The 24,049-nt window shown below is 36.8% G+C and overlaps 2 protein-coding genes across 4 annotated transcripts in view; one reads left to right on the top strand and one right to left on the bottom strand.

Annotated features, from left to right (window-relative positions):
- LOC129370355 (chemokine-like protein TAFA-1) overlaps window positions 1-2,586 on the top strand; it is a 32,271-nt gene extending 29,685 nt beyond the window's left edge. For all 3 annotated transcript variants that reach the window (XM_055046301.1, XM_055046300.1, XM_055046302.1), the window contains exons 5-6: window positions 1,561-1,636; window positions 1,772-2,586. In XM_055046301.1, the coding sequence (XP_054902276.1) occupies window positions 1,561-1,593 (33 nt within the window). In that variant the 3' untranslated portion in view covers window positions 1,594-1,636; window positions 1,772-2,586. The remainder of the gene's footprint in view (window positions 1-1,560; window positions 1,637-1,771) is intronic.
- Window positions 2,587-13,129: 10,543 nt separating this feature from the next.
- On the bottom strand, window positions 13,130-23,680 carry LOC129370413 (chemokine-like protein TAFA-2). Its single transcript, XM_055046384.1, has 5 exons — window positions 23,373-23,680; window positions 22,727-22,846; window positions 20,468-20,623; window positions 20,100-20,224; window positions 13,130-15,651 (listed from the first exon to the last, which is right to left on the bottom strand). Exons 1-5 carry the CDS (start codon window positions 23,398-23,400, stop codon window positions 15,640-15,642), a joined length of 441 nt encoding a protein of 146 aa, XP_054902359.1. The 5' UTR covers window positions 23,401-23,680; the 3' UTR covers window positions 13,130-15,639.
- Between the last annotated feature and the right edge of the window lie 369 nt (window positions 23,681-24,049).

Genomic DNA, 24,049 nt, shown 5'->3' with positions numbered 1-24,049 from the left:
TGAGTTTGCTGGGAAATTAAGCAGAGTGATTAAACCAGGCAATGATATTTTGCGTGAGCATGTACCAAGTCCTGCAGGAAAATTAATGCAGCAACTCTATAAAGCTTCAAACTTGAACACATGGAAAATGGCCTGAACTTGTATAGCATGAAGTATGCACAACTTCTTCTGTAGGACTGAATTCCAGACCCTATAACAATGACCTTTTGTGAATTATCATCCAGTACAATTGAAAAGTCAGCTGTCTTTCTCATAATTACGTAGGCCACAACACAACAGTTTTAGAATAAAAATTATATTTTTATTGTTTTATATCTGTGAGTGATGGAACCGTGCAATACTTTATACAAGTTTCACTTTTTGAATTTAAATTGTTTACCTTTTCTAATATATTCTCATTCATTGACATGAATCACATTGTCACCTTCGACACCTTTGCTTTATGTAGGTAGAATCATGACTTAATCTGCATGAGGCCACTGTTTGGATGGCAGAATCATATGTTTGTTGCTAAAGATGTGAAGCAATAATTTTTAACCAGGTTGTTATAAAAAAAAAAAAAAAAAAAAAAAAAAAAAAAGCTGAAACTGAAAAAATCTTTAATTGCAGGGTTCTGTAGAACTGTTGCATCTCCTGCCATTACAGGTAATGGTAGGAGTTGCAAATAATTTTTTTTTTTTCTCATCAGGGAAAACACTTTTCCTCCATTATTTATTGCTCTATGTTTGCCAAGTCAAAACCGTTAGGGTTTTGGGAGGAGAAGTGACTTTTGTCCTTAAAGCCCTAAAAGTTATTGGGCTGCAGACAGCATTAGCAAAACACTTAAAGGTAGAAGGATCAGCCTGTGTCTTTGTTGACAACCCACGAGATCCTCCGGCTCAGGGCAGGTGAAATGTTTTGGGGGTCTACCACATGACATTATTGTACCAACCGCCTCAGGATCTTTCAGGAAATTTTAAATGAATGTCTCACTGTGTCCAACCTCTGCAGAGGTAGAGGGTTGTGAGGGGCCTTGCTTGTGCATTTCAAAAATCATGCCACGTTTCAGGATAGAAAGCTTTTTTGCCTTTCCCATCAGCAGGTCACGAAAGTGTGAAAGCTTGATGGGAAATGACATGAAAGACATATTTTTGTGCACATTTCAACTCTTTACATGCAATAATCTTAAGCATTTGATTAGCAGGTTGTGTGAGGTATTTCTGTCTTCCTTTTGTACATATATAGATGTTTGTATGTATGCGTGTGTGTACATGTATATATTTTCATATCTTATTCTTCTTTTCACAAAAAGTGCAACCTGAAAATGATGAAATTCAACAGGCGTTCTGGAGTTGAAAAATATTCACAGAAATAATGATGGGGCCGGAGCACTCACTTGCCTAATAAATGTGCATACGATGCAGAGTGGAGCTGAGGGAGACAAACGTACAGCAATGTGAAGCTGGCTGTGGAATAACAAAACAGCAGTTATTGCTTCTGAATTTCACTGCAAATTGACTTGTTAACAACATAGTCTAACCTTCTTTTTCTGACTTCCTTTTTTTTTTTTTTTTTCGTCAGAACACTCAGCCATACACAACATCGACGTATTAACATTTGGTTGGAGAGGATGCAAGGGAATACCTCTGGTTCAAAGGTCAGACTATTTCTACATACTGAAGCGTCACTGTAGTAATTTATTTCTCGCATCTAATTGCTCAGCTCTGCAAAGGGCAAATCGACATTTTGTGCTAACCTCTGTGATATTCACACTTTTTTTTTCTTATTTTAGCACTGTCATTGGACCAATTATCACAAGAGACAATGAGCCTATTGTTGCTTCAAGAAATGCGAACACTTTCAACTCAAAGTGTAAAAAGATGTAGAATACATAAAGCACTTGGTTGAGGCTCCTGAAAATACTCATGCTTCAGGCAGCCTAAGAGGAACTTCATCACAACCCTCTAATGAATCTATTTTGATCTTTTTTTTTTCTTCAACTTTGACATAGAGGACGGCTGTCTCTGCATTTGGAATTATATTTTGGGAGTAACTGCTTAGTGAGACGGATGTCTGCGGCAAAATACCAAAACAGGAGAAAAAGAAATCAAAGGACATGGAAGGAACAAGTGCAGAAGTTGACAGCCCTCAGGATTTTTTTTCTCCCTTTTTTTTAATATTGTGGAGTGTAAAATATTGTGCATAAAATGTTTGTCTTTTCCAATGTACATGAAAACCTGATTTGTGCTGTTGGTAAATCTTCCCTCTTCCTCTTACATGCAAATCCCAAAACAGTCAAAGGTTGATGAAACCGAGTAGATGACGTGAAGATGAAACAAATGCATTGTGAAAGAGATGTTTGTGTCTTGAGACATTTTGCCATTAGTTTGTGGGCTACTTGTATGCCTTTCATCACCTCCTAAATGGCTTTACGAATTGAACTCGCGACCATTTACCCTGGAACTGATGAACCCGACAGAAATGTGCAATCAGTGGGTTGTTTTCAATACTTGAAATGCCTTATTTATGTTAAATGGTTCAAATGATGATTCTGTACATATGAAGCCATATATTGATATGTGCTGAATTCCATTAAAATTGTTGTTCCTGTAACACATTTTTTCACTTTCACTTAGTAAAATCTGAATACACTAAAAATTATATGAATATTTAATTTTTCTTCAATCTGCAGGGATCTGATAATTAATTTGTCTGTCTAAAATTCACCCCTAAACCGTGACAAAAATAACTCTTTAAATTGAGAAAGTGCTTAAAATCGATCAAGTTTTCATAAGTCCCTAAGCAACTCTGAAGGACTGCCACTAACAATGTATTTTCAAATAAAACTAAATAGGCTATTTTCCAGATGAATCAATTAATCTAAACAACAAATAGAAAGTATTTGTGGCTGCTTTGCTATTCATCCTACTTCACAGTGTTACCTGTATGCCTTCCTTTTCCCCTCCAAACTTATTTCAGGTTCTGGTTTAAATATCCTATTTTTAGGAGTGTCCTAAAAAATAGGACACTCCTTTAAAAAACTGATTTATCATCAGTTCTTTCCAATTTGTTGTATGCAAACATACAGAACATGACTTCAAAAGCATATTTGTATAATTAGTCCTACAGCAAACATTAGCATAACTCATTGCTTCCAACAAATATAAACGATACACCAAATGTAATACAACCAAAAACATCAACCGGTGCAGTGTTTTTTGTTGTTCTAGTGATATTGTTGATTTTAACCATGCAATAACTATTTTTCCCTTTATGGGGCGATTGTTTATTATTAAAAATATTGAATAAAATACACCACCATTTATCCAACAACAGAAAATGACTGCAGTGGTGCCAGCACCTTGTACATTGAGAAATATTTTTAGCTACCTTTAATGTTTTTAGTCAAATTAAAGAGTCATATAAAGAGTAAATTATTGCCTCACTTCAGGTTGTATATTTTATTTTACTCCATTAAACATTTTGATGAAAATAATTTTGAGTTTATTTGCAAGCAGAGTTCTTATTCATTCATTAATAGGTTGCCCCGCAAATTATATTTTTGAAGAGTTGCCAATGGGCAAAATTGGCTTTAGCCATGAAAATAAGAAAGTAGCAGAATGCATGTCTGAATGCATTAACACTATGCTTAAACCGCAAATAAAAATTATAGTAATAAATGTCCAACTCATAGTGGATTGTTTCACCCACTACCCCTTTGAAACTTCAAATTAATGGTCCAGAGGACAAATGTGGAGATAAATGTAGGAGTAATGCTATGAAATGGAGTCCAGCTAACTTGGAAACAGGCAGCTTCCTGTTGCTTTCCATTTTCATGCTAAGCCACAAAGATGCTTGCAATTACGCCGTAAAAAGCAGGCATGTTGAAGAACATTCAATCTTTCAATCCAGCCTGAGTCAGACACTAATCAAGCATTCTTCCCAAAATCCAAAATTATTGCTTTAAGTTATCAACAGCTAAAAAAAACTCATGACACTGTTACAACAATAATAGTTGTAACAGTGTAAACACATTGCAATATACATGAAAGCAAAAAAAAAAAAAAAAAAGGTGACAAATTAAAATGTAGGGTAAGTTAATGAGTAAGAACTAAAAAAAAAAATCCTGAAAACCCTAACTTCTCAAATTGCATGTTTGAGCCAGAAACACATTCATTAATTGGTGTCGCTCTGCACATTTCAAAAGACTTTTATAAATATTACACACAAAGATGAATGGATATCAGAACTAGCTGTTGTAAGGGCAGAACACAGCAGGATACTGACCAGCCCTTTCAAAGCCAAAGCCCCTCAGGAATTATTTCCGGAGGAGCTGCCGGAGTCGCGTGTGGTGTCATCTATTCATGGAAATCAGATGTCTTTTTGAAGAATTCACCAAAGTAAAATAACTTGACAATAATGACTTTAGAATTAACTCATTTTTTTTAACTTAAAAATAATTTTGCGCCTGTCAACTTAAAGCATCGTATGCCAGCCACAACAGTTTTAAGTCGCAAGAACTGCATGAACCTCAGATCACTTGTAGACAATAGAAGTACTGCCTTTTGCAAAACCTATTCATGCATCTTGAAATTTGGATCATTTTGTCACATTATAACCACAAACATCACTGTATATTATTTAGGTTTCCTGTGAACATATGGCATATGTTATGAACCTACTAGATCCATTCACTGCTATGTATGCAACATTAATCTACTGTTGTCCAAAAAATGTCTGGTGATCCAGACATTTGGAAGGATTCTTGATTACTTGATAAATGTTTATTTCAGCAAGATTTTCCACATATTATCATTTTTACTTTTAAACTTGACTTTGTCAGTATACGTAGTCCAGCAGACCAGGGAATGAAATCTATCGATGACTACAGCCGTGCATGTCAGCGCTGTGGGTTACGCCCCCTGGTATAGCTTTATTTTAGCCTGCTCTGAGTCAATAGATTGCAAAACCAGGTTTGCAGCAGCTAGAACTGTATTTGCTGTTTTCCATGGAAATACAAAATATCAAATAGAAAAGTCTCTTTCCTTCTCCATGTCCTGAATGGTAATTTTCAAAATCTCTCATTAATAAGCAATTGGACTGAATGAAGACTGTTTTTTTCACAGATTTTCAATTTGACTGAATTTCATTTAGCAGAGTAAATGCACGTCACAAGTTTTAGATTATTTGTAAAGAAAAAAGATGTGCATCCTATTTCTTTTGCATCATAAATATATATATGACTTTACCTCGGTCTGTCACATAATCCTAATGAATTAACAGTTGTAACATGACTAAATTTTTAAGTTCAACAGATGTGAATATTTTTTATTTTTATTTTGTTCGGTGATCTAGTTGGGTTCCATAATCACGTTTGTTTCTGATATTCTTTGACAAACCCTTCAGCGGGCCTCACAGAAAAGCTTTAGAATATTCTTTCCAAACTAGGTATCTTCTAAAGGCAAATGGTTAGGATGGATTTTATTTAACCCGGTTTGGAATTTAAAAAATTGTCATTTCCATGCCACTTCCTCATAATGCCCTTCTTTGTGTTCATATGTCTCACAAAATTAAACAAAAAATAATAATTGCTCGGAGGTTTCAAGGTTGCAACAGGGCAGTTATGCATACTGCATTTCTAACAATGTATCTATCTATTCTATTCTAGCTTCAGTCAGTAACTTAAAATTCTTTTTCAACTTGCAATCTTGACACTCCTATGATATGTCATCTTATCTTTACAGTTATTCATCGAAGGGTATTCTCATAATCTCGCAGATATCAATTTTGTCTAAAAAGATGAAACATTCACCAAGGGAGTTTGGAAAAATAGATTAAATGTTCTCTCAGCTGCACAGACCAGAGCAGTGACCAATGCAGTCGAAAGAAATATTGCAGTCATGTTTTTTTTTTCTGGCCCCAGGCAGACAACATACATTTGAAGGTTTAAAATAATATCCTTGGGAAAAAAAAATGTTAATATGGCTGCTGTGTAACAGGTAAAGTAACTATTTGAGTTTTATGACCAAAAACATGAACCCAGAATAAATTTCAGCTGTGAAGTAATACTCACAAAGGAACACACGAACGCGATGAGACACATGGCTGTTACCAACAAAGTGATTTTAATTGATGCTACCTTTGGCAGGCAAAGAGTAAACTGCATGTTGCTGTGGCTTTTTAATGAGAAGAGAAATAACCTGTTTGGCTTTAATGAGAGTGATATTTTACTGTAAATCCAGGAGTGGGTGGATTAGCAATCAATACATATCTGAATGGCATTTATTCAAAATTCATTCCCCCTGCAGTTTTTCTTGTCCTGTCCATGGCGTGCTGTCTGTTGGCTCTGAAAGCAGCGCAGCGAGGCAGGTGCCATATTACAGCACGCTGTCCATCATCGGCTGTCCTCACATTCTTAGACTTCTCACAAAGGCAGCTGTGTCAGCTGTGCAACCTCTGTGTCAATTAATTACCATGCATGTTAGGTGTCGTTTTATTTTCCTCCAGGCTGCCAGGCTTTTAACAAGAATCTGAAAGGTCTTCTTTCCAACATGGGATTCCTAAACGTCTATAATGTGTGCAAGATGCAAGCACTAGGCATCCCTTTTTCTGTCAGTCTCCAGAGTGGCTCTCTGTGCTGCTGCTGTGGGGCTCTGATGTTTCACTTCGCACCACAGAGAAGAGAGATTTAAGACACAAGTGACGATGATGTGCCCTGACTTTCTTTTCATGACGCACCGGGGACGTCCAGGGATTTGAGGATCCCACGGGACACTTTTCACTCAACACACCCAAGCTATCTGGTCATGCACCAAATATCTGCTCTTGGAAGTCTTCTTTTTTTTCCATATATATCAACTTGGAGCAATGGGATAAGACGATAAGGTGCTGGGTGTGAAATGGTGTCCGCTGAGACCAAAATCCCCAAATGCACAGAAAATTATCTGCATGAGAAAAGATCAATGCTGAAGATGTCTTTTTAGTAATGCCATTAAAATTACCTGCAGGACTGAATAAATATACAAAGACTTGCAAAGAAACACATTTAACGGTGTAAAAGCTATCAACTACTTTTTTGTGGTTGTTTTCTGTGGCATCAAGCAGTGACCAAGATTACGCAGTCTAATCACATCCTGTAACCGAGAACTGTCTCCACTTCCCCCTGCAGGACTCTCGGATTTCAAAGTCAAGGTAGCGCAGACCAAACTGGATTCTAATTAAAGTTGACATCAGGTGCCTCGTGCTTCTTCCCCCCCTCCTCCTCAGGCTTTCATCTAAATGATTCATGCAGAGAATACCAGGCCTTTCATGCCGTTAGGTCCCCGCAAAGGTATAACAACTTGATCACAAGATGGCAAACTTAGATAGATTTACAATGACACCCGGCACAGTGTCTGTTGCACTGGCTTAGATCAAGTTATGTCAACTCAAAAGAGGAACACACTGCTGGCATTTTAACATATCGTGGAAAAAGTGGGTTTGTTTAGTTTTTTTAACAAACACCCAAGCTGGCATATCGCAGAGAGTAAATTAAATCAGAGGACTAAAAATGTGTCTTCTAATAGAATCTCATTGCTTTAAAGCTATAAAAGGCTCATATACTGCTGTGAAAAAAAGAAAAACCTTGTATACTTTCTGTTTTTGCTTTTTTGTATTTCAGCTAAATGTTTTATATCATCAAGCAAATTTTAATTTCAGATAATCTGATCCAACATGACATGAAACTGTTTCAAATAATAATCTAATTTGTGAAGGGGGGGAAAAAAGCTACAGCCACCAACCTGGCCCAATTAAATGTAATCGACCACATGCTGTATGTTGAGCAACTTATTTCAGCTTTACAAGCAAAGCCCTGATTACTGCCAGACCTGTAGAATCAAGTACTTTATTAAGAAGAACCCTGACAACTTAAATTTCAGGTCTGACGTTGATTTAAAAGACTTTGAGATTGCAATGAGGAACAAGAGCCTACAAATGGAGAAAACATAAAACAGTGTTGAACTTTTCCAGCAGTGTTACACATAATAAAATTACTAGATGGCTGCATTGACGACTTATCCAGGAGGTCGCAACAGAACTTGCCTCAGTTAACGTCAAAAATCATAATTCAACAATAAGAATAGAACGGAACAACAATAGCATCCATAAGAGACTTCCAAGATCAGAAAAGCTACACACCAAAATTATGATTTGTTACAAAGTACCTTGATAATCCCCAAAACGTTTGGGAAAGTATTGTGTGAACTGAGACGAGAGCTATATCTGGCTTAAACGTGGGACAGCAATTTAGAAAAAAAAAACATTTTGCCTTGAGGCAAATCTTTTGGACCTGGAAATTATTGACACAATTTATTTAACAATTTTACTCTGTATCACAATAAGTCCCAGGTGACCTTGAGCCCAAGCTCACTTTGAGCATTTATTCAAAAGACATCACCAGGTCTATCAATGACAAGGGCAGAACCACAGGAAGTGTATTCAGTGGTGTAAAGATCAGGAAGTCACCCCACACAATTTCTTCTGAAAAAGCAAAAATGTTAAATGATGTCGGTGTTGCAATCCTGTTGTTGGAAAAGCAAATGCTTCAAATTTAAATCATAAATCTCATCCTCTTCCTCTGCTTATTGGCAATTCCTTTTGGGTCTTGTTACACTTTTCATACGAACAGTTGTCTGGCTGCATAAACCAAACATCATCACTGCATCGTCGCCTTGATCCATAAACCTGACATGCCCCTGTACACAAACCAGGCTTGTAACTACTATGTCAAAGGTGAAACAGAAGTGGGCTGACTTCGACCACATCACTGCTTTCACAAAACACAAGTAGATTGAAAAAATGATCTTAATCCCACCTCTAATTGTTTTGTAAAAGGTCAAACACATGAAAGATTTCCTGCTGGTTAAAGCATTTGATGACAGAGGCACAATAATTTAGGTGGGACTTAGATTGTAGGTATAGGTTGGTTTAGATAGTATTTTAGCCCTTAGTAATAACTATCATCTTCAATCATCTTTTGAAAATTAAATATGTATTTACTGAAATTACTCAAACACCTAATCAGTTTGATGATCGGAAATGTTTACATGTGATAAAGAGGTGAAAACAGGACACGTCTTCGAGGTGGGAAATGCTCTCTGAAGATGTTTAGTTCGCAGGTGTGGTGACTTGAATAAGTTGCAACCTGCTGAGAACCTGATGCGATTGTTTAGAGATTAATGTGACAAGCTGTGCCTCGATCACGTGTCACAGGTTTGTGGAAGAAAAATGAGCTCAAGCACTCAATGTCACTCTGGGTGAAAGCGTCGCCTAAATGCCTACGGAAACGCAAAATTGAATCCTTCTATAAAATTGTCGAGGATACAGGTACGCTAAATAATTGCTGAATGGAGAGATGAATACTTGGAGGCTTTTTCCCCCTCCCTTATAAATAGGAAGAGGATTTATCTCTGTGTATGAGAGAGAAGAGAAGCTTTGAATTAAAGATGAGCTCCCTGTGCCTTTTGTTGGGCTATTGTGAGTAACACAGCACATACTACACAGTTAGTTCAGGTTTGCAAAAATAGGTTGGTAAAGTGTTTCAGCTTTGTAGAACCTGAACAGACTAAGTGTGACACACATGTGCCTCCAGGCTGAGTTTGAGAGCTGTGTGTTCTTATTAATGAAGTTGATTTGGGCTGGTTGTAAGGAATAATCTGTGGTGGACCTGAAAATTAAAATTGTTGTGCCCTTAGAGGAGACTTGTACACCATTAACACTTCTTTGTGTGTAACATAAAATCACCTTCATTTTCCTTTCGCTCCATTCTGTGTGCAGTGGCAGAGAATAACAGAATGTGTCATCAGCTGAGACGAAGGACGTGAAATGAGCAGCAAGCGACTCATGTCCAATCTCTCTCTGTGACCGTTGTGTCTTGCTCCAGGTTATTTTCTGTCCCCACCTCTCGTCCCTCACACTTAAACTTGAACCTAATGGGTACTGACAGTAAATTGCAATTACCCATACGAGACACTTTAAAAATAGTTCAAGAAATTAGAATGCAGTAAATTGAGCACACAAAGTGCTGCATCATACTTCAAAAGCTGTTCTGGCTTTATTGTTCCAGATACTTGTTTACATTTATGTGCTTGTTTGTTCTTAAAATATAAAGAGTGTTGCTAATTTAAAACAGTGGCTGATTAAGAGATTCTTTGCCCTGATATATATAAATATATATATATATGCATATTTATGTCCCCATGTGTTGTCATGCCCCTAACTTTAGAAACTACTGTTAAGGAACATCAGCAAACAAACATCATCATGAAGAGAAAGGGACACACTGGAGTGAGAAGTCATAAAGCAGTTTGAAGTACCGTTACATTATGAAACAATATGCCTAGCACTGAGAATCTCATGGAAACAGTTTGGACTCAACATCTAAAAATGTAAAGAGCATGGTTCTGCAGTAAATCCTCAAAGACATGATCATCCACCTAAACTGGGAAGCAGCTAAGAGGTCCATAGTAACTCTTAATGAGCTTAGGGATCTGACGCTCAGCTCAGGACATCTATTAGTCCTGCAAGTCACAAATGTGACCTTTATGGTTAAAAAAAAAAAGCTATTGTTGAAAGAAAGCTATTAGAAATCCTGTTAAACGTTAGCCACAAGTCATGTAGGAAAAAACTGTAAACATGTGGAGGAAGATCCTCAGAGCATTTTGGTCTGTGAGCCACTTATTATAAAATAAAACAAACACCCAAAGCACACAATCCCCATGAAAAGTGGTGGTGGCAGCATCATGACATGGGGATGAATTTCTTTAGCAGGAACAGATAGTTGATGTGAAATTAAATAAAAGGGACGGAGACCTGTTTAAGGTGGATGCTTACCTTCCAGAGGACTAAAAACAAAGTAATGATTCAGATCAAACCAAATCTTTTTAGAATGGCTTAAAGGCTCAGGCACTGAGCAACTTTACAATAAAACATTTTCAGAAATACTTTGTCTCTAGATGTGCAAACCTGATAGAGATATACTATAAATTACTTGCAGTTACAATTTGAAAGGTGATTATTCAAAATATTGACTCCAGAGGACTGAAAACAAATGCATGCCACACTTTTCAGATTTAAAAAAAATCTAAACTAGGTCTAAATTTACTTCCACCTTGTGTGATTCTTCACTATTTTCTGTTGATTCATGACATAAAATCACAATAAAATAAAAGTTTGCTACTGTAATGAGACAAAATGAAAATATGAAAAGCATAAATTATAAGAATTGTAATGAGATTTCAGCTTAAAGGTAGGTTACCTCATAGAGAATAATAAAAAAAAACTTCCACGATTCAACATATTGAAAAAGAAATTACATCTTGGAATTACATCTTGGATTTTTCTTTTTTTACATTACTGATAAATCATAGTTGTTAATTGTATATATAGGGAACACAACAGCTGCATATTTAAACTAAAATTTCATCCACAAAGCAGAGTATAGTTTCAGCTAAAACCCAGTTACACCACAAAAAAAACAAAAACAGAAACAACAAAAATGAAAATCTGACAGTGAACAAAGAATCATTTATACTGATGGAGGCAGACAACCGACACGGTGCAGGTGGTGTGAACAGCAAACCAGGACCAGGTGGGAGGAAAAGAGCAGAATGTAAGACTAACTGAAGCAAGCCAGAGAACACACACATACAAATATGAGTGCAGATAACAAAACATAAGCAATAACTTTAAGCCAATGTGATTTTTACAAAACCACGAGTTCCATGCAAGTTCAAATTAGTCCAGCAGCAAAATCTCATTAGGATAATTATGTTTCTCAGTGTTAACTGCTTAAAGTTTATATCTTACAGTATTTTATTAAAAGTGTGTATTGAGATTCAAGTCTCCCCCTCACACAAAATGTGAAGGGTCAGAGTTGTTATCATTACTTTAAGACATAAAGTCACCTGTAAACTTCTGTGATGAAAATATCAACTTTTCGCTTCAGATACGCCTTTTTTCCCTTAACAGTCAGTTTTCCAGGCTGAAGAGTTCAATTGTAGCCCAGCAAAGATTTATGCTAGCTCTCAAAACTGCTAAACGCAGTAAATCATGCTGTTGTGAAAGCTGTACAATGCATTTAAAAAGTGAATTTCAATCCTACATTTGGTATGATAAATCAATTGAGCAATGTTTGTGTGAATGCAAAAAAGCCTGAAAGGAAGTAACTTTAACCTTGCGGTGATTCTTTTAAATAAAATTACATTTTTTTTTATAGATATAAAGTAATTTCCTATGTAACAGCAAAAGTGTTAGCTTTGAGTAGAATTCAACATTCAAATATGTCTAAAAAATAAGTCAGATTTGCATCACAGGAGTTTGTATTGATGCGTCTATTCATAATGGCCAAACTAACAAATGAATCCTGTAAGCTGAACTGAATTCACTGCTGTAGATAATCCACTGTAAACTATATGTTTTTAATTTGCCACTGGATACTTCAGGGACTGCAGACAGCATCCCACATATCATCCAGAAACTCATCTCAAATGGACTGATAGAAATTACACATGAATCTTGTTTGTATTATGAAAATGAAGTGACTCATGACTCTCAAATGGCGAATAATTATTTCCATCTCCTTTTGTGGATATTTAATCCCTTTTGCTTCAGCTATCATTGCAAATATAATGTGGTCAATTATTCTCAGTATTCAAACCTCATCTGTTAGCGCTCTCCCGTTTTCCAACCAAGAGTGTAGGTTTTATAATGCCTATAAACTTAATTACCTTGTTTTGGCTGCTGTCATCTTCACATTATGGGATGTAATTTTTAAAGCAAAGTATCCTGACAGGTGCTGACAGGGTTTCTACCTAATTTGTAAAGAAGCACAGAAATAAACCTCTAAGAGACTTTAGGGTTATATCACAGATAAAAGGTAATCAAAACACTGCAAGTTCACTAAACTTTTTGTAAGATCCTGTATGAGAGTGTTTGGATCACAAAGATCTAAAAAAAAAAAATGCCTAATGAATGTCACACACAACTCCTTTCAAAAAATTATAAAGTGTGTGAATGCTCTTGGTATATTGGGGATAGAAACACAAATCTGAGGATGTGTCATGTCAGCACTGACATATTCCCTTCTGGGTGCAAAATATTATTTCATTACTCCAAGCTTTTATTGCAAAAAGGGAATTCTTGATAACAAGAACATGTTCACACAAACAACATATACTCAATAAAAGTAACAACATATTATTCTAAGAACAGACATGACAGTGTATAAATATCCCTCTGATTAAACATTTACATTGGCTTTATGCCAATGTAATGTAATTCCTATGCCTCATGGAATTATGTCTAACATATTTGTTGATACTTCTGCTGTTAAGAATTTCCACAGTTTATTCATAATTCTCAGGTTTGCCAGGAACTCTGACAAGGTTGCAAGAGCCTTTGAAAGAGAAACAAGCTCACCGAATTATAGAACCTCCACCGTACCTTACAGTAGGTATGAAGTGCTTTTTGATAAGTGCTTTTTCTATGCCATGTTTCTGACAAAAATATATTTCCAAGTATGGTTTTATAAACTAGTTTGTTCTGATGGAGAAACAGTCATAGCTTTGATGAGGAGAAAAATACCAAAGAATGAGAACTGCAGCAAAGTGGGAACTCACTCTTCATTGTAGTTTTCTCAAAATAAACTTTGCCAATTTAAACATGAGACCTTGTCTAGCCTTATTTGTTACAGCTCTTAATTGTTGCTTTAGCCTTACATATTCGTAACTCTTGTAGGGTATTACATAAATTTTCCTTACTTGAATGGCACATTGTTTTGTTTTCCCTGTTTTAAAGATTAGCTATGAGAAAATACTTTCTGTGTGACATCCTTTTCATTCCTCAGAGGAAAAAAAGAAACTCATGAATTACTAACACTTACACTCTGAGCAACCTAAACCAAAACCTGAATCACAAAAAAGCCATAACAGAAGAAATATATAGGTGGGTAAATACATTTTTGCAGCACTGTATGTGGACCTTGCTGCATTATCACAACCTGAATGTATTAAGCTGAAGTCCTTTGTTGTCTCCTCCAAGCAACAACATCCAAGCTATATTTATTTCTTAGTCACTCACTGACTTACCAGCCTTCATAGAAGGACATTTCGTCAAAGCACCAATGTCTGACTTTATTTAATGGAGTTCAAACATGTTTTAACCCATCTGCATCAGCAGCGCCTCAAGCTGCAGCTGAGTTTAGCCACTATGGGACATTTGACAGAAACTCTCCAGTGCAAAGGCATACTTCTCTCAATCACGTCCCTGTCTTAGAGTAGGCAGAAATACTTAGTTGTTAACCTAAAATGACATCATTTGTCTTACCATCTTTCCCTGTAAACACTGAATAGTAATGATTTGAATGTTTACAAACCAAACCCTGCAGGAATCCTTGATTCTTATGATGCCTCAGTAAAGAATCTTGTCTCGAGGAAAACAATTATAATGCATAACTATGTGATATTGAGCAAGCTGCTTAGAACTCAGGTACCTTCAGCCAGAACAGCATGTGCTCTTCATATGTCTAAAATGGATTGGTTATATATATATGGAGGATATGTATTTTTTTTCACAAAGACAAAATGCGAAATGTTTGGTTGAGCTCAAGAGATAAAAGAGAGTCAATCAGGATGAGTCCAGGAGGAAAATGTGCAATATGCATATTAAGAGGACAGATGATTAAGTGGTAATAAACATTCTGCTCTTTTGGAGGCGACGAATCGCTCCGAGGCAGAAAAACACCGGTGTTTCAAACCATTACTATAAGAAGAGTCTCCTCCATGGGAGCTCTCAGTTTAGAGAGCCAAACAAAAAAAAACCTGATCTAAAGACTCTCTGCAGCGAAGAAGCTCCTCTTCTCTTTTCTTCCTTTCTCCTCTCCTTTCTCCTAATGATTAGCATTTCAAACAGTTCTTGTTTTGCGTTAGGACTTCATGCATGTGTGCATGCCATCACAGCCTTGCAGGTGGTGGCCTGTGACCAGTGGGGTAAAAAAAAAAAAGAAAAAGCTGCCTTTGTATGCATGTGCATTTGTGTGTGTATGTGTAGGGAGTCAGAGTGCTTCTTTACAGTAGTCTAAAGGGACCTGACCTCGTTAGGAAGCTAAAAGTAAGGGACAGCGCCGACAACAATTGCTACACAGTGTGATCATAAATTTCTCAGTGTTTGTGGTCTGTTGCTTTAAGCGGCAGCGAGTCACGAGCCACAGACTGGGTTCACTTTCTGCCACCTGAAAAAAAAAATCCACAAAATCTCTTTTTAAGGGTCTGCCAGCAGCTCGGGCCAAACCTTGATTGAGCGCATCACAATGTGCCCGGCATTTCAAGCACAAAAACAAAGACTTTAGCTGAAGCTCTCGGTTTGGATTGGGAAAAAAACTACATCACTTAATCTCTTGTCAAGTTTAATGGATTGTTCTCTCTAGGGGATTAACACAAAACAAAACTATTCAAAGAAAAATTACAATTAAATAATGAGTTTCTGCAGTTCTGAGCTCAGCCAAGAGATATCTAATTAAATATCTGTTTTTCTCTGCTTTGTCTGTGAGCGGTCCAATATTGCAAAAGTTGACAGCAGCAGGTCAGGTGAGGATTGAACTCTTTAGCAGAAGCTTCTGTCTTGCTATCGTGCCACCTAAAAACAAATACAGAAGAAAAAGAGTGAGTGGTTCTTTCTTTTTTTAAGGGAAATTTGATTTTGATACTTTTGGACACAAAATAAAGCTTTGTGTGTTGGAAATTCTGACTTTTGCTTTTTTTTTTTTTTTCTTGTCAGACATTCACAGATTTCTACCTCCAGCTCTAAAACATCACTTGACATCTAAACTACAGTATGTAAAGTGAAGTCTGTCATGAGATAAGCTAGTACATGTGATAAACTTACCCAAAGGCTGGTAAAGCGTGTGTCTCGGAAAAAAGTGAAAAGTGAGAAAAGCTCTCAAAACCTGAACTGTGGTGATTCCTGCAAAATGCTGCACTTGTAAAGTGCACAGTGAGTTTATTCACATTTTATGCCATTTTTTTTTTTATTGCTTTGCTGAAGCATCTTCAAAGATCCCATCTATAACTACAGATTTATTACATTTTAATCAGGACTATAACTTACAAAACTCCTAAAGAATATCTGCTAAAACAGATTAAATAAAAATTTATAGTTTTCTGATTTTTCTGTCTAAGCAGATCCAGGTCAAGAAGGGTTTTAATTCTAGCAAAATCAACCCTGTGCCAATGTCCTACATCAAATTCATTTTCATTTCAGGGCACATAAACTTAACTAATGTCAATATTCTGCCAGTTGTGCCAGAATGTATCAATAAAACTACTTATTATTATTATTACTTTTTTTAAGATATAGCTTTCTTTGCATTTGATGAATACTTCTTATAATTAAACAATATGAAACAAATGTTTTTATGTTGATGTACTTTTGCACGTACAGAAAATTTGATTTGACTTGACTGTTTAAAATAATATTTAACCACACACATGTTATCTGGAAGATTCTCTTTATCTAGCCCTCCAAAATCTATGGGGTCCTCATAAGTAAATGTGGCCCTTTAGATTCTAGATTCTAATTCATCTGCCACTGTTTCATGGTCGATGATTCGACCCCTACTTATCTGCTATTTAGGGCCACATAAATAGCACTGCTGCTGTTTATTTGGCCCTTAATAGTAATAGTGGGCTGAATGTGGCCCACAGGCCTCAAGTTTGATACGTGTCCTTCATAAAAGAGTTTCTATCTTGTTCCCAACTCTGTCTTTGTCCAGAGAAAAGGACAAGTTTTAAAGCTAAGGGCTGGTTTGGGAAGCCAAACTACCAATGATCGAGTTGTTTCCTTTGTCATAGGCAGGACAATACGTTCTACATAGCTGCTTTCACCGTCACTGTTCTCGGCCGAATCTATGAATGACTAACAATGCATCCCCATAAACAATTCACAACACTTTACTTTTTTCATATTTTGTTACGTTTCAGCAAACAGCTGATATAAATGGAACTAGTGCTTAAAACTGGTGCTATGCGAGCACTACGGATCAAACCAGTCCTAGTCTGGGTTTGATACGAAACAATAAAGCACCCTAAAGCATCAAATGCAGTTTCACAAGAAAATCTGAAGCCTCCTGGAGGCCAGTAGAAGGAGTCCATGCTTAGGCTGCTTCCCTTTCACCATTATTTTTCAAAACAATTCTGTGGCTCCATACATAGTATATTTACAAGCTTTGATAAAATCTCAATTTACTGCACTGTGTTGATTAAAGTATAAAGTATCCATTACAAAAAAAGCAGGGACAGAGTGAAAAAGAGAATTAATTCTGCAACAGTCATGTCACCTCAGTATTATCGTCGACTTACAGCTATGGCTTATAAAAATCTATTTTGTGGCCGATGAATCAACCCCTGTGAACTAAAGACAAGACATTTGCCTGGCCTGTTATCAGCCTATTAAATGGCCTTTACAGAGTGTTATCACTCTCATAGATATGAGCAATTGGTGCCTTCCTCCATCTCATCCCACTGTGGGTTTGGCAGCCCCAGTTTTCATTCTTTTTGATCAGTGATAAACCCATGATAAACACAAAATGAGCCAGATTACACGGGCAAGCTCCCGCAGAAGCATAAAAAACTGGACTAAAGGTCACTGCTGGTGTTGTTGAAGATGACTAAAGAAGCAACCCTTTCACACAATACTTAAAATTGCTAAATTGCTTTAACTTTGGGTTGGTTTATCATCCCAGACCACAAACTTTAAGCAAAACTAAATGCATTATTTTTGAATTAGAGTTTGACATGGACAGCCTGTGGCATTATCAGCCTTAACTCTGTTGTGGTCTTTCAAATTTCTGCTCCCAACCTTTCACTTGTTGTCTCATCTTGGGCATTCAAACCGGATCTCTGCAAGCTTGGAATTTGTTAAATTTCCTAAATGTTTCCCTCCGTGTGGGCTGTGAAACCAGTGAACAGATACACTGGTCTTGAACAAGTGCAACTCCTGGCCAAATGTCTTGGACTAATAACTAGAGGTAATGGTTACTTAATGGGCTTGTAATATTTGAATCAGATATGCAAGAAGATTCAGAATAAGAACATGCAGATGTACATTTAACCCCTTTATTTCGTTGCCTCTTGCAGAGCAGAGAGAACAGTACTTTCAGGAGTAATTATTATTTGAAAGTTGAAGTAGTATTTAATGTTACTGAATTAATAATGTAACTCTCAACCACATAGCTGTTATCACACAGCTCCTCCTCAACATGAACTACATTTGACCTGATTTAAACTCTCAGTGAACTGGTGGGCCTGATGTGACATTAAAAGTATGATTACAACAAAGCACTTTGAGGGCACATATTGGGAAAGTCTTTGCTTGGCCCGCTTCTGCATGAGCTTAACAATGATGTTACTCGTTCGCTAATCTAAGAAATCCATAAAATATAAGATAAAGAGTGTTTACCAAACCAGATGAAGATTTCTTGCCAATGAAATATGTCCTTAATGATTTGAAAATTTGGTTTCCTTTTTATGTCATTGAGGTTTGGTTGATTAAAACCAATTTTTGCATCAAATTGTTCTCATCAATTAGTTTCTGTCATCATATTGTAAAATGCGTGTTTGTTTCAGTTTTTTATGCTTTGACTTATGAGTTCTGCTTTTCTTTTTTTGGGGAGTTTTTCAAAAAACTCAAGATCGCCTTTCCTTCTTCCACAAAAAAGTCATCCCACTTCCTACAGCAAAAAATGCAACTGAATCCTATTCTGTTTTATTCTTGATTAAAGATTACCGTGTTGTGGCTGCAGTAAACCATTGATCCCTTTCGGCACGCTTCCATTGCTTACCTGCCCCACTTTCACTGTAAAATATTCCCCCCTTGCTATGAATTATGTATAAAAAGCAGTTCAACAAAAAGGCAACTTCAGAGACAGCTCGTTTCTAAAAGCGGTGGGGTTTTCCTTTGGCCGTCAGATTTAATTACATGGGTTTTAGTGTGCAGAATTAGTTCACAGCTTATTTCCTGTTTGTCCTCTTGGCCCCATCATTCACCAGATTATAGAATTAGGTTTTCCGAGCACGCTGAGGATGGCGAGAGCAAGAAGTTTGATACAACCAATGGAAGCAGTTATTACACTTGATTGCGGAATCTGTCAGAATCAAAGGAGAGCAGCGGAGAATAAAGTTTTAGGATGTATACAAGTCAACCAGGAAGTCCCAAAAAAGATTAGACTCACCACAAAACCAGATCTGTATGCAGTGCTTTACTGTGACGTTGTTTTGTATTGTGTAAGGCTGAGAGTTTCTCCATTTCTTTCCGTTCTGTTAATGAGATCTGTTATATAGTGTGCCCACATACAGACCCCTAAAGTAAATGACTGTCATCACTGACACAGTTATCTGCCTCATTGCTCTGTTTATGCTCCCAACAGTAACCTCATAAGCACACTGTATGCCCACTCAGCTGTTCTATAATTAATACTCCAAATGCCGGCTCTCCCCGTTTTATCCATTTTCATTCTTGTAAATGCAATGCGCCATCTGAATGCATCATGTATACATACAATAGTTAGGCCAACTTCAATGTGACATTTGTATGAATAAATTGGTTTGCCTTTTGAATCTCTCTCTCTTTCTCGCCATGCTCTCTTCTTCTGTTCCTTTTCATCTCAAATATCTGGCTTTCTTTATGGATCCCGTTCCTCCATCCCCTAGACCCATCTGTAAAAGCTTGGCAGCATTCAAGGTTTCCTCCTGTTAAATAGCAAGAGGTTTTTTTTTTTATTATTTGTTGTTTTCCTTTTCCTTGCTTTTGCTTTAGTGCTCGCTCCAGGGAGCTTAGGCACAGACATCTGTGTAGTGTCTTCAGACAATTTTGATTGCTACCGCTGCTGTAAAAAATAAACTTGAATAGAATGACTGTGTTGGATTGGCAACCTATTCAAGGTGTGCCTCACTTCTTGCCCACGGTCAGCTGGGATATGCCTCAGCACCCCTCCTGCAACCTTCTGAGGAATCAAGCAGGTAACGCTAACAGCTGGATGGATGGACAAATCGAACTGTGACTCAGACTAATGCCGGGCCCCTCCTCACCTTCGTGGTCTTCACTTTGTTCCCAGAGACGCATGACCAACCAGTGAGGTCAGGGAGAACTCGACACTCCTCCCCCTGCAGACATGGCTCCATTTTACACCACCATTTCTGAAGCACAATGGAGGCTGGAGAGGTTGGGGGGGGAGAGAGGCAAAGGGTCACTTTTTCGATTGAAGAGCTTCCACAAAAAAAGAGTTGTTTGGAAAAAAATCATTCCAATCAGATGTCATGCTCCTTTGGACTTTAAAAGCCTCGACATCAGCAGTTTCTTGTGAATGTAACTCGACTTTGACACGCAACACTTTCCGGTCATAGAAAATTTTTTTTTTTTTTAGGAGAGTTGCAAGAGGTGGTTTCTGTATTATTACCTTCAACACAAGAGGGCAGTGCCCTTGTTGTCCCAGCTACCTGTCCGGGGAAGCAAGAACACTTGACTGTTTGAGAGCGCTCTTCAATCTTATTCTTATTGCAGCAGCGATGAGCCGCAACCACTTCACATGTCCCCGTCCTCTCCTGTGATGACCCTGACCAAGAAATGCAGAAAGGAAAAAAAAAAATCTGTTTGATTCAAGAAGGAGCACAAGACCACAGCACTCGCTATCTCAACAGCGGTGCCACTAAAGGTAGCCAGCAATTCTAACCTGATGTTTTACAAATTTTTATTAATAGGAATTTTTAAAAAAATGGAAAACAAGCTGGAGAAAAATGCTAAGCCTTATTTATTAACTTTTTGTCCTGGTCTGTGTCTGATGAATGTGTAAACAACATTCCTCTTATAATTGTTTAAAGCTATTGGTTTTGATGAGCCACTCATACATTCATCAGAGAACCCAATTAAGTGTGACCCTTTAAAACTCCCTGCCTCCACAGATATAGGCGGTGTCCTGGCGTTAGTCGATGTTAAATTCTGAAAAAATAAATGACTTTTTATCTAATTTTAATCACCCAGTAAGAAGGCAGCTTAACCATTACTTATACCGTTTGCTGTTATTGTTTTTAGAGCAACAGCACCACCCAGTGTAATGAGAAGTACCACCAATCCAAATCATGACCTGATACGTGTCTTATCACCAGAAATCAGAGGTAAAGTAACAGTATTGCTGTGTATATTCACTAAAGTGTCTTCCATTATTCCATAAATTATCCAAAGAAGCGTATGAAAGTATTTGAAACTAAACATCAAGTACTAACTGTTTGATCAAAATAATGTAGTCAAACATTCAAAAAAAAATTCAGTTTTTTAGATAATAAATTACACTTGTTTTTATATATGATTCAAGAAAAGCAAACATTTCCAAGTATTTTATTTACAGCATCAACCTTATTTATATTCAGATTCAAAAACTTAGAATATGCCAAATGTATTGCGCACTAGACACAACCAAAATGTTTAGAAACTCAGACACAACGAAGGATGGAACATTTATTTTGTCTACTTCACTGTTCTAGTTCATCACTATCACATATTTCAAAAGTATTTTACTTGAACATTAATATTTTATGCTGCTTCATGATGGTACTTCCTGTGCTTTCTGTCACAAGCGCTGCACTCTTTACTCCACTACATTATCTGACAGTTTCAGTCTCTCGATGATTCTCTGAACATATTATATGCAACTGCAAAGTTACGTAAACCATTCCTTGATTTCTTTAAGTAATGCCTGGAAACCTTTTTTCCCCATGACACAAAATCCTGTCTCTTCATTTAAATCTGTAAACCATTAAATCATTATGTTCAGGGAATTGACAAATTTTCCCAAACATCTGAACATTTAGAGCAGAAGCCACTGATTTTGCAGCAACAAATTCATATATAGAGATCTATGAAAAGAAAACCCTAAAAATCTGCCTAGACCTTTTAATTAAAAAAAAATCCTTTAATACAATGCATATGCAGTTCAGTAAATAGGAATGTATTTAAAAAGCTAATTTACATAAACAATTAAATAACCTTCTGGACAATCACAGCACATACCACAGGCATCCCCACCATTCATTCACAGAGTTCAAGAAGGGGGTAACCACAAAAGGTTAACTGCAAAAGAAGTGTCCTACTAACGGCGTGCTGCATAGCCAAAGAATGGAAAGTTGACTGGAAGGTAAAAGTGCATTTGCTCCCATGATGGTGAAAGCCATAAACTAGCCATTACATGTGTGAAATTATCTTTAATTTCACACATTGCATATTACATGTCAAGTCATATTCAAATTGTCAGATAGCCTTTGTTTTATTTTTCATAAGCTGTGTGCTGTAGTTATAAAAAATAACCTAAACAAATGGTTAAATTTTGCTGTATTTACTTCTGCTTAAAGAATATACAGTATATACGCGTTTCAGTTTGGAATCAAATTACTGCAATTTCTTAACTTTTCAGTGATACTTTTATAAACTTACATGCATCTGTGAGAATTAATAAGGACCAATAATATACTTTTCAAAAAAACAATCAACAAAAAGAAGAAAAAAAAAAAGCAACTGTGCTGTGACTTATAGCATCATAAAAATGTATGGTGGATCTAAAGATGTTTGTGCTTTAATTGAGCTCTGCTCAAGCCAGCAGGCCTTTGACCAGGAGCCCTAATGAGCCCCGCTGGGTGTCTGTTGGTCTGACCGGGCTGATGCTTACCTCTCTGTCCTCGAGAGCTTTGGTTGCCACTGGACACTTGCTGGATGCTGAGGTTTACTGTACAGAGCAAAATGAACCCCCAGAGTAATTGTTGTGTCAGTTTGATCATCTTCATCTTACCTACACAGAAAAATGGAGATTCATGCAAAATTTGTGAACAGCGCTGTGATTTTTAAATTGTACAGGTGAGACTAAGCTGTGTGCATAAAGCTGATTTGCCAGGATGGAAAAAAATTTTACCTGAAAAAAAAGCCAAATGCCTGGGAGCAGATGAGACTCAGACCTAAAGTCATTTCTGAGTTATATTTTCCTTTCAGCTGTGTATGTCTTTGTGAATAAAGTGGTAGTCCAAATGAGTCACGCACACACAAAAAAAACTGGGACGCAACTTTAATCCTAAGTACCACAGAGCATCTGAACAATGATGACACAAAGTGAATACTCCATGAACAACTTATGTTCTGCAAAAATACAAACATTTTTATAGTATATCTGTTTTTTGTATTGGTAAACAGATAAATTTGAGCCAAACTAATTAGATGCTATTTTGTTATTTAACCTACCTTATAATTTAAAGACATTATGTACATTAGTGTGCTGTATACCAAGCTTCTAATAGCACTGAGAATTGATGTTCTCCACTTACTTGCACCTTGTGTCTTATTTATGTGCATGATAAGGCTTCAGAGGAGTCCCCATCAGTCTCTCTGCGTAACAGCATGCATCAGGAGAAAAATAAGGTTGTATTAAATACTAATCTGCAGTTTTGAAGTATTATCCCTCGAAGTTGGAAAAAAATGAACTAAAATCAAGTAAATAAATAATCACGGGAGTGCAGGCCTGCTGCAGAACAAAGAATCAAAAAGTCAGCTCGGGAAAAAAAAGAAGCACTCTCAGATCCACTCCTGTCCCAGGAGTCACACCGTAGTTACCCTTTAGACAGGAAGCAACGGCAGAGAGACGCTTGTTCGCGACAGAACCAGACTGCCCTGTCAGTTTCATCCAAGAGGAAAATTAAAACTTAATCAAGGCAGAAACCATCTGTCTTCCGGACAATAAGCGGCCACTTTCATTAGTGCCTTAAGAAGCTTAGGGGAAGTGTTGACATGCACACTGGATATGGAGAATGATTTTTTTTTTTTTTTTTGCTTTCTTTTTAAAATATATCTATTTCAAAATATATATGTATGTATATTTGTTTTTTTAATAAGGTTAAGTTTTAAAGAGAGTTATAATATTCAGTTCAACAATAACATAAACCTAAAATATTAAATCTAGGCAAGAAACAAAAGGATCATTCTGATTCCTGGATGAAAAGCTCTA

The sequence above is a fragment of the Poeciliopsis prolifica genome, unplaced genomic scaffold (genome assembly GCF_027474105.1).
Source record: "Poeciliopsis prolifica strain line A6 unplaced genomic scaffold, Auburn_PproV2 SCAFFOLD023, whole genome shotgun sequence".
Lineage (NCBI taxonomy): Eukaryota > Metazoa > Chordata > Actinopteri > Cyprinodontiformes > Poeciliidae > Poeciliopsis > Poeciliopsis prolifica.
Note: the sequence above shows the minus strand (reverse complement) of the source record. Positions and strands in the feature narration are given on the sequence as shown.